Source organism: Ursus arctos, unplaced genomic scaffold (genome assembly GCF_023065955.2).
Source record: "Ursus arctos isolate Adak ecotype North America unplaced genomic scaffold, UrsArc2.0 scaffold_36, whole genome shotgun sequence".
Taxonomy (NCBI): domain Eukaryota; kingdom Metazoa; phylum Chordata; class Mammalia; order Carnivora; family Ursidae; genus Ursus; species Ursus arctos.
The window spans coordinates 14,679,363-14,693,575 of record NW_026623050.1 but is presented as its reverse complement, the minus strand read 5'-3'; the positions used below and the strand labels follow the sequence as shown (position 1 = coordinate 14,693,575).

Below are 14,213 nucleotides of genomic sequence, written 5' to 3'. Positions count from 1 at the left end.
TCTACCTTATATATTTGAAACTTACCATAATAAAACATTAATAGAAGTTCTTTTCAACTGTATATTTCAGTTCTAGTTGGTTAAGACTTTTCATTAGATACATGTTTTTCTTACTGAAGTCTAATTTGGAAAATGAAATCGAGCTTTCTCTTCAATCTTAAATTTTTCATTACTACATAGAAATGTAATTTAGGGGCGCCTGGGTGGCACAGCGGTTGGGCGTCTGCCTTCGGCTCAGGGCGTGATCCCGGCGTTCTGGGATCGAGCCCCACATCAGGCTCCTCCGCTATGAGCCTGCTTCTTCCTCTCCCACTCCCCCTGCTTGTGTTCCCTCTCTCGCTGGCTGTCTCTATCTCTGTCGAATAAATAAACAAAAATCTTTTAAAAAAAAAAAAAAAAGAAATGTAATTTAGTAAGCCAGCCATTATCATCTTTTTTTTTTTTATTTATTTTTTTTTTAATTAATAATGATTTTTTATTATATTATGTTAGTCACCATACAGTACATCCCCGGTTTTCGATGTAAGGCTCGATGATTCATTAGTTGTGTATAACACCCAGTGCACCATGCAATATGTGCCCTCCTTACTACCCATCACCGGTCTATCCCATTCCCCCACCCCCCTCCCCTCTGTAGCCCTCAGTTTGTTTCTCATAGTCCATAGTCTCTCATGTTTCATTCCCCCTTCTGATTACCCCCCCTTTCTTTATCCCTTTCTTCCCCTACTGATCATTCTAGTTCTTATGTTCCATAGATGAGAGAAATCATATGATAGTTGTCTTTCTCTGCTTGACTTATTTCACTAAGCATTATCTCCTCCAGTGCCGTCCATGTTGTAGCAAATGTTGAGAACTCATTCTTTCTGATTGCTGAGTAATATTCCATTGTATATATGGACCACAACTTCTTAATCCAGTCATGTGTTGCAGGGCATCTCGGCTCCTTCCACGATTTAGCTATTGTGGACATTGCTGCTATGAACATTGGGGTGCATATGGCCCTTCTCTTCACTACGTCTGTATCTTTGGGGTAAACACCCAGTAGTGCAATGGCTGGATCATAGGGTAGCTCAATTTTTAACTTTTTAAGGGACCTCCACACTGTTTTCCAGAGCAGCCATTATCATCTTAAGTTTTTCTTTTAATTTTTAGACTTTTCTTTCTTTTTTTTTTTTTTTTTTAAGATTGTATTTATTTATTTGACAGAGACAGAGACAGCCAGTGAGAGAGGGAACACAAGCAGGGGGAGTGGGAGAGGAAGAAGCAGGCTCATAGCGGAGGAGCCTGATGTGGGGCTCGATCCCAGAACGCCGGGATCACGCCCTGAGCCGAAGGCAGACGCCCAACCGCTGTGCCACCCAGGCGCCCCTAATTTTTAGACTTTTAAAATAATAATTAGGCAACTCTGATATAAAGTACTTAATTTTCAGAATTTAAACTAGAGTTATCTCAGGTTTAGTCATGTGGCATTTGCTAAAAAAATTCCCTTTATATAGTGCATGTATAAATATGAGAACGAGAAAAGTGTTACCGGAGAGTTTGGAGGAGATGAAACACCCAAAATCAAAAGCCAGAACTTACGCCGTGACTCACCTGAATGAATATTTCGTATGTTTAACTTTCATCGTCATACTCTCTGGCACGTGAAATAGCTTCTAGTTATTTCGCATGTGAAGAGCCAGCGTGACTCTAGAGTGTGACAGCAAGTTGTTTGTTTCACATTTAAGCAGCAGGGGGAAAGTCATTGGCTGTTCCAGGTTTCTTGGGCTACACCGAGAAAACTGGACTGCACGCCCTGACTCCAGAGTGCTGTTTCTGTCATCCCCGTGGGCTGCAGGATAGTTACGGGGAGGCCTAATTCCTCCAAAGGAGTCAGCAGCAAATATGGAGTCGCCTCTCTTTGTTCAGGAGGTTTCATGGAATGAGATGAGGAGGTGGACAGCATGTGTGGCATAACTGGTTTTAGGCTGAGTAAATAAGCATCACAGCAGTGGCCTGACATCTTGGTATTTGTTCTTTCTCTACTGTGTTCAGTTACGTTTGTATTTCTGGTCTTTCTGTGTAGATAACCTTGTGTCACACTCTCAACAATCTGAATTTTATCAAGTCGATTTATTTTTTGTTTAAGTTACACGTTTGCCTAAATTTGACATTTGGAAGTTAATTAGATAACTTAATGGCAAGGTAGTGCTGAATTTAGTGATTACAGCTTCTTAGCCACGGTAGTTAAAAAAAAAAATGACTTTGGGGACAGGTGTGGCCTGCAGACCGCCCATTCCTGGACTAGCCCTGTTCTAAGTTGATTTGTAACAAAGTTTTCAGTCTTCACGGGTTTCTTTTGGTCTTATTTCTTTTTAAAGAAAGAAGATTGTTTGTTGGCAAGTAGAAGCATTGTTCTAGAAGAAAATGAAGAAAAATATTTGTCATTTTGTTGAAGCACTGTCCTTCTCCTACACATCATTTTTCCTCTTTTTCCCCCCAGTCATTTTTAAGTGGTCCCTAAAATGACTTCAATCATTTCTGAAAGAAGACCTCAAAATTCTTTATTAATCTGTTCATTGATTAATGCAACAGTTATGTGCTAGCATAAATGTGAATACAATTCTCATTCCTGTTTAAAATAAAATATTTTGAGAAGAATGTCTAGAAATTTTCTTTAAAAATAGCTTTATAGAAGCTGATGTATTTTTTTTTTCAATTTTATGAGAGCACTGAACTCTGTTCCATTGTAATTGCTATATGCTTGTTTTTAATTAGCCAAAATGGTAGTGACTCAGGGTTATACTCTAGACCAGTAACTTCTTGAACTTTTCTGGCAGTGACCACAGTAAGAAGTACTGTGATGGGGTCTTATAATATTAATCTGTGTAAATAAGTATATATAACTAAAACATTTCACAAAATAATCATTCATACTGTATGATACACTCTGATATATTCTGTCTTTTTTTAAAAAATGCTAGTCAAAATCCATTGAATTGATTTCATGATACTAATGAGTTGTATCCACAAATTTACATTTGGGTATGCTTTTATCTAATAAATTATCTTTAATTTTAATGCAGATTCTGCAGAAAATATGCAGATTATCCAACTTCAGGTTCTTAACAAAGCAAAAGAGAGACAACTAGACAATTTAGTTGAAAAGTTAAATGAAAGTGAGCATCAAATTAGATATCTGAATCATCAGCTTCTAATAATCAAAGGTAAGATTATACCTGTTGGGTGCTGTATTTATGAGGTACACTAAAGCTAGAGATCTTGTTTCTAACAGCTTATTTTAAATATGAAGCTTAGAGAGTGGATGCACTTGGTCAGAGGGCTCATAATGAGTCAGTCCGAAAGAAACAAAAATCCAGGACTTTTGACACCTTGCCTTGGATTACTTCTTACCAGAACATCCTATTTCGAGGTCCTCTTTTTCTCCCTCTTTCTCTTCTTCTCTTCTGTTAGGCTGTTAGAATCAGTGAACATTATTTATGCTGATAGCATTCTGTACTAGTAAGTGGTTGGTTCCTTATGTAGTTTGCCTTGGATGAAATATTCCAATTTCCAGAGAGACTTGTGTTTAGTTTGCAATACATTTTCTAAGCCTACAAATTAACATAAGATTTTAATCCAAGTAAGAGTTAGTGATCCCGAACTCCTTTGGGTGTGTCAAGGAGAAAAATAGAGCCATTACTGGGAGAAGCACATAGAGGAAACACAGTTTCAAGTTATAATTGCTTACTCTTCATGCTTTCTGTAGTTTTGGTCAATGGTGAACTTTTCATTTGTGGAATAATTTTGTGACTGAATTCTAGCTTGTTTCAAACTTAATTGATAGTGAAAAGGTCTCTTTCTGTAATGTTTATAAAATTTATTTTGAGAGAAGAACTGGTAAACTGTTAAAGTATGTGGGAAGAATCAAAGATTAGGTGAATTTAAAAGTTCATTGCAAGTGTGTATAAAAAATAGTCCTCGGATTCCTTCTTTGATTAGGAGGGATTTGTCACATCTATGTAGCTTCTCAAGTAAACAAATGCTGAAATCATTGTTAGGAAATCTTGTGGTTCTTAAAAGGATACAGTAAGATTTTTGAGGGAAGTGGTTCTGGTTTTCTCAATTTTTTTGGTGCCATTTGGCATTCTTTTTTGGAACTTTCCTGGTTTTCTCTAAATCAACAGAAGTTTACTATCTGAATTGAACTAAACATTTATATGATACGGATCTGATATTTGTTAAGAGATTGTGAAAATTGGGGTCCCTGTACAGTAAGTTATTATTTATATAAACATTTTAAATATTGTAGATGAAAAGGATGGTTTGACCCTCAGCCTCCGAGAATCGCAGAAACTCTTTCAGAATGGAAAAGAAAGAGAGCTACAGCTTGAAGCGCAAATAAAAGCACTGGAGACCCAAATACAAGCATTAAAAGTGAACGAAGAACAGGTAAATCTTTTATCTTGATTATTTATGGTAAAAATTTAATACAGTGAAAAGTTTAGTTATCTTTTGGTAATGTAGGACTAAATTTAGCAGAACTTTGCAGTTTATATCTTCTTCCCCATAAGCCTGCTTTTGTTTCCCTTACCTTGGGGGGATGGTGCTTGCATCCACCCAGTCATCTGCGTACCAGATAGAAGTCTCCAGCTCCTCTGTTCCCTTTCATCCCGTCAGCCACTGCCTTCTGTGGAGTCTCCACATTTCTGTCCACATGTCTCTGATTCAGGATTTTACCATTTGTTGCAAAAGTCTCTTAACTAGTCTCTAGTCTTTTTTTTGGGGGGGGGGGAGGTAAAGCCGGGGCGAGGGGCAGAGGGAGAAAGAGTGAGAGAATCTTCAGCATGTTTCATGCCCAGTGTGGAGCCCAATGCGGGACTTGATTTCATGACTCTGAGATCATGACCTGAGCTGAAATTGAGAGTTGGACACTTAATCCACTGAGCCACCCAGGCACCCTTAGTCTCTAGTCTTTTACCCTTTCTCCGAATTCTCTCTTGGCCAATCTTTCTTAAATACTGATTGTTTTTCCCTTGATTAAAGTCTGACCCCGCTTTACTTGTGAGATGAAGTGTGGCATGGAAATGGCCATCTGATCCTTGCCTACCTCTTCCCTGATTCTCCTCAAACCCAGTAGTGCGTGTGTTGTTTTCATGTGCTTGTACATGCTGTCTCTTCTCTCTGGAAGGTCCTTTCCGCAGCACACTGCTAGTTGATTAACACCCCCTGCTTGTGGGTTTTCTTTTCTTAAGTCTTCCCTGCCTTCTGGCACATAATAGGTGGTCAGTCAATGTTGGGTGAATGTTGTTGAAAACTGATGTAACCTGTACATATTTTGTCTTCTGTATTTCTCTATTCCTGCTCTGATACTATCACAACTATAGTTTTATGGTGTGTTTTGAAATGTGGTAAACGAGAGCTACTGTTAGTATTCTTAAAAACATTTGTAGTTTCTCACATTTTCTTTTTCTAGATTTTGCATATCACTTTTTATGTTTGTAAAAAAAATCTTGTTGGGATTTTGATTAGTGAGGCATGAGGCATTGTGTTTACCATTTTATTGTTGAGTTAATCAAGTTTTGGAGAGGTCAAATTACTTGCCCAAGGTTACAAAGCCAGTTACTGACAAAACAGCAGCACCTAAATTTCCTGATCCCGATAGACTTGTCTTAAAAGTGGTGGCACAGGGGTGCATGTGATTCTTGATCTGGGCTTGTGGGTTTGAGCCCCACAATGGTTGGAGAGGTTACTTTAAAATCTTAAAAAAAGGATAAAGTGGTGGCACATTCTTTGATTAATGAGATAGCCATTTAATGGTTGGAAATGGTCACAAGTCATTGGTAGCTAGGCCTGGTGAGGGGTGACTCATGAGAGTAATACCATTTTGCAGGGGGGTGGGGGGGTAAGAGTGGTTACAATTGAAAGTGACTATATAATTGTGAGTTTGGTTTTGGATGAGATGTGTGGCTAGTTCTGAAGATGGTTTCATGAAAGAATTTAAACAATGTTGTCACATATCTGGTTCCTTATCCTTCAGGTGTCAGAGAAAACAAGTCACCTTTTATCAAAAGTAGCCCATAGCTCCATATTCCTACTCTTCTTCATCATGCTATATCCTATCACTCTATTTTAAAACTCTCTGAAGTGATCTCATTTGTTTACTTGTTATTGCTTGTCTCTTCCCACCAGAAAGTAGTAAGAGTTTGGACCTTGCCTGTCTTGTCATCATGTTCTTAAGTGCTCAGAACCCTGCCTGCTGCAAAGTATTCACATTATTTATTGAGCAAATGAATAAATGTCATAAGCACTTTAAACAGCATTGAATAAATAGTCAATCTCTGGAAAAGAAATGAAGAATAAGCCTCATTTGAATTTTTAATTTTTATGCATAAGAGACTATTAGCATTTTTAACTTTTTGAAAATTGATAGTTCTTATAAAGTTGAATTGCTTTTATGTAGTAAACTGTTACAACTTTTAATCTTTTTATAAGTTAGAAATTGCATGTATTAAAAATAAGGCATAAATGAAAACATAAATAAAAGCAACGGCATCGCCAAGTATACTGATTTTCTATCATTAGCATGAACTTAATGGCTTGAAACAATGCATATTATCTTACAGTTCTGGAGGTCAGAAGTCTGACATGGGTCCCACTGGGTGAAAATCAAGGTGTCAGCAGGGCTGTGTTGCTTTTTGGAGGCTCTAGAGGAGACTCCATTTTTTTGCCTTTTCCAGCTGATGGAGGCCACCGACTTTCCTTGGCTTGTGGCCCATTTTCATTTTCAAAGCCAGAAGTCACTAGTTCTGACTTTCCTGTCTCAGTTTTCCTCATTTAAGGACCTTTCTGGGCACATTGGGCCCACCCAGATAATCCAGGATAATCGTTTTTATCTTAAGGTCATCTGATTAGCAATTTTAATTTGGTCTACAGCCTTTTCCCTTGCCATGTAACGTAACGTATTCACAGGGTTTGGAGATTAGGACATGGACCTCTTTTGGGAACCATTATTTAGCCTAGTACACCATTATTTTTCAACAACTGTATAGATAAAGTTTTCAAAATTTTGTTTTTAACAAGTGATCGTTGACAGTTTTCATCAGTCTTTCAAGAAACAGTTGTCATTTTTCTGTGACCCAGCAATTGGATTACCCCCCACACTTGGCTCACAGAGCAGTGCAAACAGCACTGGGACCACTATTGTGATAGCAGATTCCTTGTCTGGGATCCACATTGCCATCATGCCGAGCAAAATCCTCTATCACTCTCCTCAGATAACTACAGTTTCTTTTTGTCGGTGAATATTTCCAGCAGCCGTGGGCCTGGTGGGTCCCAGCCAGGGAAGTCTTAAGGAACTAAAGCCACTATAGGGAGACCCTTTCTTGTCTGTTCTTCTTAAAGGATGGTTGATTTTTAGCGTTACAGTCCGTAAAGAGTCAAACTACTGTAAACACGGCTATCCTGTGTCTACTAGATGATTAAGAAGTCCAGGACAACTGAAATGGCTCTGGAGAGCCTGAAGCAGCAGCTGCTGGACCTCCGTCATTCGGAATCACTTCAGCGTGCTAGAGAGCAGCATGAGAGCATTGTGATGGGCCTCACGAAGAAGCATGAAGAGCAAGTGTTGTCCTTACAGAGGAAATTGGACGCTACCATTACTGCACTGAAGGAACAGGTTAGGATGATTTCACATGAGCAGCTGTTCTAAACCAGTAAGGCTGGTTATTTTTTGTAACTGACATTTTGTGGTTCGTCATGGAAATTTTGGATATTTGCAGTAGGTATTCATGAGTAGAACTTAAAAGCCAATGATTTTTAATCTATGATTATGTCCTGAAGGCTTAATTTTGGAAATTCTTTCTCTTACAGGATTGGTTAGTACTTTCTCAATTCTCACATTACTAGTCCTTTATTTGTAGAGTATTTATACATATTGTTCTTGTTGCCCTAGAGTAAATCCATACTGAAAAGAGTGAGTGTTCTGGGAGCTGGTCCGAACTTGAGAGGTTGTCTTGAGAGCTTAACCAGGACGGGCTTTCTTGGTAATTTACTTGTCAGTATATATCGTCTAGAAGTGGTTCTTGGAAGAAGAGTTAATTTTTGAGAGTGGTGTAATAACATAAGGAAGAAAGTCTGATCTAAAATCACTGAGATGTAAAACTTGAGCATCTCTCACAGTCTGTATTATATTTGCCCCAAAGGCAATAAAATGTAAGATGAGGGTGAGTCAGGTGGTGGGTATGCTTGTGTTCCAAACCCAGATAATCACCTGAATGAATAAAATTTCAGGGTGTACTTTTCTTCATGTAATTTCGGAATTAATTTAACCCAAGGGAAGAAGAGCAGAAAAATAATATGGGAGGGTATGGCAGATTCCACCACACTTAAAATTCATCCTCATTTGAGTTGTTATTTTTTATTTATATAGCCAACTATATTTTTCCCTGTTTTAGGTAGAAGTACGTAAGATTATATTTTCATAAGTACTGTCTTATTGCCAGTAATAGTTGTATACCGTCTTATTTTTATAGGTATTTATGAGTTTTTATTAGATTTATTTTCCTAAATATGCTTTTTTTATATAGAAAAATATTGTGAGTTAGATTGGTGTGGAAGTTATGTGGGGAAAGACAAGGTCTATGCCACATTATTGAAAAAATCTTTAGTATTTAAACAAATGGCATTTGAGATAAAATTTTATTTTGGCTGTGTTTGTGTAGTAGCATTAAAACTAGTTGGACTTGGACAGTGGTCCTTCTTGGGTGATGAGAGGGTTGGAATCTGGTGGCTTTTCCTTGCAGGGCTGAGGATCTCTCCCTTCTCTGCTGACTTTGACACGTTACACAGGGGAGGGCTGGAAGAAATTCTTGCTGTGTTCAACCCCTGTGCCCACTCCATTCTGGTTTCACCACTATCCCCCTCCGCCCCCCTTCAATGGAAGGACCCTGGACTAGAACACAGAACAAAGTCTTGATTCTGTGCTGACTGGACTTCAGACTCCTGAACCACAAATTGAAGGTGTTGATTAAGGTCTTTTCCACTACTACATTGTGTGACTGATTTTATTTTATTTTTTTAAACAGACCATAACACTGATGTTAGCCTCTGGATATAATTGCATAGCTGCTTTGCAAAGTAATCATTCCAAAGTGCTAATAGGTTTTCCTTTTGGGAATGTTTCTTAGGCTATTTCTTTTGTGCTGTCAATTTGGGATCAGTTGGTTCAGCAGTATTTTTAGTAAAAAGACAATCTGTATTATCTTAGAATCCAAACTGAGATTCCTGATTAGCAAGCTGCTGTAAAGATCAACCAGGAGCTAGGGAGATGCCTACCTGTAATCAGAAAAATGTAGGAGTGTTCTATACAGAGGCGGTTGATTTCTTGCAGTAGTTGTGAACCATATATACGTTCTGCACATTGCCCCTTGCCCTCTTTTTCTTTATAAAGTTATTGAAGAGGTATAAAATATTTCCCTTTCAGAGAAGCCTTTTCCTATGTTGAATTTAGCACATTGACAAGTAAAACAACTTTTGGAAAATAGTACCAAGGTACAGGTAACTGGATAATTTAGTAGATGAATAAGTTTGCGAATTTCTAGGTTCTGAGCAGCTCTCTCATGGTTACATACAGCTGTGTTCCTATGTGCTATAGTGTTAACAGAGGCAACACTACAGTGTTAACAGAGTTGATGTTCACATGTTGTGCTAATTACACAGACTTTTAAACCTGGCATATCCCCTAAGGCAGTTCATGACTAGATGCCAGGGCTTTGATGGAACCTCTCAAATTGTGGGTATGATTTTCTTTTGGGTGTCAGTATATGCGGTTTTTTTGAGAAGACCCACAAACTTATTTAGATTTTCCAAGAGGCTAACGTCTCCCCTTGCAAAAGGTTAAAAATAACTGCTTTATGAAAAACTAGTTCTTGGTGGGAAAGACTACAATTGTAAACTAATCATATTATTATGATACTCAGCCAAAGCTTCTTGGAGCTCCGTGTTCCTTCGGTGACAGAATTCTCTAATAGCAAACCATCTCCTGGACTCTCCTGTCTTCTGTCTCCCATTCGTGGAAGTGTCATGAATGTCAGGTTAAGATCTCTGATTCTGTCCTTGATGGTATAAAATCTTTCTTCACTCTGGTCTTCTTGACATCTGCAGCTTTGGGTGAAGTCGTGAACTTTGTTTGGTTTCTATGTCATGACTTTTGCCTGCTCTACTTTCTAGCTTTCCTTTAATGCTATATTTAAAGGTTCCACTTAAAACACCTTTTCTTGGCTAAGAGGTTTCCACAGACCTCTGTGTGGCCTGACCCTCACTTCTCTGTTCAGTAGAAATCTGTTCAATTCTATTTGCTCCCATAGATTCAGCTGTTAGCTCTATCACCACGCTTGTCTTGTTCAGTCTTAAGGCTGTCCGCCTTTAACCGTCTTGAACTGAATGTTCTCACTGAAGCTACTCATAGGAAAGAAGGAACCACTCGTTTCATTTGTTTCTTGGTATTGAAACTGAGCAGGTTTATGAGTGTAATTGGTTTCCCTGAACTTGTCAACAGGAAACAACATGGGTCATCGATTGTTGCATTTAGTCACGTTATTGCCACAGTCAGCCCTTCTCTTCATATGTTTTTCATATCTACCTTTTTTCGAACTTTCTTTTTGCCAGTCTCAGTCTCTTATAAAAGTTATTACAGCCTCCCCAGCCCATAAATGTTGTCTTACCCACCCGTTCTCACACACACATTCATACTGTCATTAATGTTAGCCCATTCATTGTGTTTGCCATGTTATTTTGGCGCTTTAGAACCATGCTTTTCAAGCTGGCCTGGGAATCAGCAGCAGTGTGCCAAGAGGTTTGCACTGTTGAATAAACATGGAGCAGTTTCCAGAAGCTTCATTTTGCTCAGAAATTTGGTAGAAAAAATTTAAAGCAAACATGACTACATTATGAAATAGAATGCAAAATTCACATGAATTTTTTAACTAAAATAGAAGACTTCAGAATCTCTTTCCTCTGCTTAATGATGCTGTCAGTATCCTTATGAGGTGTTCCCTGTGTTACTATCCTTAAGGCATTATTGGGCTTTAGGTTATCCTATGGATCAGGTCCCAAATGCCTTCTCTTTGCTTCAGAGTCCTTTCTTCATATTCTTCTTAATACTTCTTTTCTTCAGACTTTTTCAGGTAACTTCAGCCAATTACCTTAATTTACTCCTGCCTGTCCCATGCTCTGCTTTTTGTGTGGAATTCAGCCTGTGTAGTCTTTTTTGAATGAGAAGTGATGATTTCTTCTACCCAGGCTTGTGACTCCCATGCCTTATTACTCCCAAACACACTTTTCTTTTTGAAGAAATTTGAATATATTTATATGTGCCCCATATTTTTCTATATATCCCCATACAGTTACACAGGTGAATGCATGCTATGTGCATGCACAAGTGTGTGCACACACAGCCGTTTATCCTGTCTGGTTTTCTTTGTCATTTATTTTTAGAGGTTGGTTGTTTTTGTAGCACTCGTCATGTGTAAGACACTGCATAGGTATCTTTAAGGAGACTTTATTAAGAAAATTAAGACATGTACAAGGCAGAAGAATACAAGAGAGAAACAGATTAAATATAAAAGAAGTTCAGAAGAGGGAGAGATTACTTTTGGCTGCTCAGAGTAGAATGAGCTTTTGGCTCTTCAGAATAGAGTGAGTTTCCATGTATTTATCTGAATCCTTGCTGTCTTGGGATACAGATTCCATAGTTCAAAGTGATCTGCCTAAATATATATATACATACACTTATAGTGGCAGTGTAACATGCAAATAGAAGTGTAATACATTTTCTTTGGCTTGAATAGAATCTAATTTTAGAATATCAGTGTCTTGTGATTGTAGAACAGAAAAGACTCTAGAACTCATTGAATGTAACCTTTATTAGCGTAATTACAAAAGAAAAAACAGATGGAGAAGTTGATGACTCGCCCAAGATCATAAAAGTTTGTTCTAACTCCCAGTCCTGTGCAGTTAACCTTGTAAAAGAGGTGATGCTTCTCTGTGAGGATTTTATGTTTGACCTAAAATCCAATTATGTATTATATTTATTAGTTTAGTATTTAATAACTGATCATGAAAATGACTTCTCGAATACTTTTTCTACTTAGGAAGATATCTGTTGTCATTTGAAAGATCAAGTGAAAGAACTGGAAAGGAATCAAGAAGCAACCAAATTAGAAAAGACTGAGATTATTAACAGATTGACGAGAAGTCTAGAGGAGAGTCAGAAGCAGTGTGCCAACTTCTTGCACTCAGGTGGGTGTCTGGGCTGGACTCTTGTCTCCCCGGGAGGCTAGTTTAATTTGCAGAGAGAACATAGTAGGATCCATGAATTATAAAAATCCAATTAAGACAGAAAAGATCATCAGTGAGAATTTTTTAAACATTGTTATTATATATGTATAAAGGTATATAATGTGTTTCATTAGATCATTTGGAGAACACAGACCAGTACAAAGTAGCAAATACAAATAACCAATAATCCTACTACACAGAGATAACTATTGCTAATGTTTGAATGTATTGCCTTCAAGTGAAATCGAACACATACACATAGGTAATTCCCTGCTTCTGCACATAGTGCCTTTTTGAAAACATAGTTTAACTGAATGTACAAAAATTGAACAGTAGAATAAATGTTAGAAGGTAGGTTTTAACCCTGGAAAGTAAAGATGATTATGAAATCCTATTATATTTTGCTTTTTAGAATCAGTCTGATCATGTGTTTCTATTGTTTTGTGAAACTTTTTAAATTTTTTTTTCCTCTTGCACTTACCTGGTCAGTTGAAGCCAGGGAGTTATATTTTTGTCATGCTTAAGATTTCTCATATGGTTTCCATGGTATTAAGTTTGAGACATACACTGTTTGTCATTAGTTTCAGCAGTACTTTTATTTCTAATTCGTTTTTATAGAATGACATTAGAGTAAAAGGCAATAAAACAATCACATGTTTATGCAAATTATCCTACCGGCAAAACTGTCCTGTGTGCTGGTGAGTAGCTCCTGCTGTGAAAATAGCTCAGTGGTTATTCCTGACCTGACATATGAAAGTCACAATTTGGCATGTAAAGCCAATTCAGACTGCTGGTTCAATGTGTATCAGAGTAGCTTCCTCAGAAGGTGAACGTACTAAAGTCAAAGACCGTCAAAATATTTGTGTGCGTAGGTTTTGGTGGGGCAAAATTTGGCTCATACCCTGTTTGGCCCTCCCCTCCCGTTCAGCTTTGTATCCTTTTGTTTCACATGGCATTACTTAGCCTTTTTCCTTGCCTCTAAAGCCTTTGAAAATACGATTTTCTTTAGTTGCATAATATGCCATCATTGCTTTGCTTAACCATTTCCCAGATGCTCATTTTCTTTTGAGGAGGCCCAGTAAAATCCCTCTTAAATGGGAGCCTCCCCTGGTACATTTAAAACATTAGGTTACCGAAGTTTCCGAAGCATGGCCCGAATATGCTTTTTTCACATGTGGAGGTGGGGGTGGTGGAAAGAAAAGCGTTTCGAAAGAAGCTAAAGGCAGCGAGATGTAGTTTTCTTATTAGAGGGTAGAGATGGGTTCCAAAGAATTTTTGCTTTGGCTTTCTATGAGTTGGAACGTTATGCTCCTATTAAAGGACTCGGGGAGTATTAAGGTCTGTAGACGTGGCTGATTTGATTCATAGCAAGGTCACAGTAGTCCCAAGTCTTCAACCTCCCAAGGGCATATGAAGAGCCATACTAAATGTGTGGCCATGTCTTGGAAATGTCTGGACCTTTGCCTTCTGGGTCCCAGTGGCTACACCTGTGTGCTCCTAGAAAGGTAATGAAAAGGTAATAAAGGAGAACTGCACCTTCTGTAGCCTCAGTGGAGTCAAGTGCTTCTGTACATCATAGGTGCTTTGTCCCTTTACTTTTGGTGTCCTCTCTGATTTTTCCCCCGTAGGCTCTGTACAGGAGGTGGCTCAGCTACAGTTCCAGCTGCAGCAAGCACAAAAAGCACATGCTATGAGTGAAAACATGAACAAGGCTTTGCAAGTGAGTGTTGCGGCTTGGAAGAGACTCTATGGGTAACTGAATTAGGCAGTGCTTACATCACTTTTCTGAGTAGTTGGACCATCTCCAGACCAGGCACTGAGAGTGGTTCACAGTCTCACCCACACAGTTAGGTAGTCAAGCCCAGGTCTGTCTTGACTGAAGAGCCAGCCCCCCT

At 38.4% G+C, this 14,213-nt stretch overlaps 1 protein-coding gene across 4 annotated transcripts in view; it reads left to right on the top strand.

Annotated features, from left to right (window-relative positions):
- The window catches only part of CEP152 (centrosomal protein 152), a 92,552-nt gene that overhangs the window by 16,428 nt on the left and 61,911 nt on the right, over positions 1–14,213 (top strand). For all 4 annotated transcript variants that reach the window (XM_048219030.2, XM_057306221.1, XM_057306220.1 and 1 more), the window contains exons 7-11: positions 3,066–3,206; positions 4,292–4,431; positions 7,457–7,657; positions 12,132–12,279; positions 13,947–14,038. In XM_048219030.2, coding sequence (XP_048074987.1) covers positions 3,066–3,206; positions 4,292–4,431; positions 7,457–7,657; positions 12,132–12,279; positions 13,947–14,038 — 722 coding nt within the window. The remainder of the gene's footprint in view (positions 1–3,065; positions 3,207–4,291; positions 4,432–7,456; positions 7,658–12,131; positions 12,280–13,946; positions 14,039–14,213) is intronic.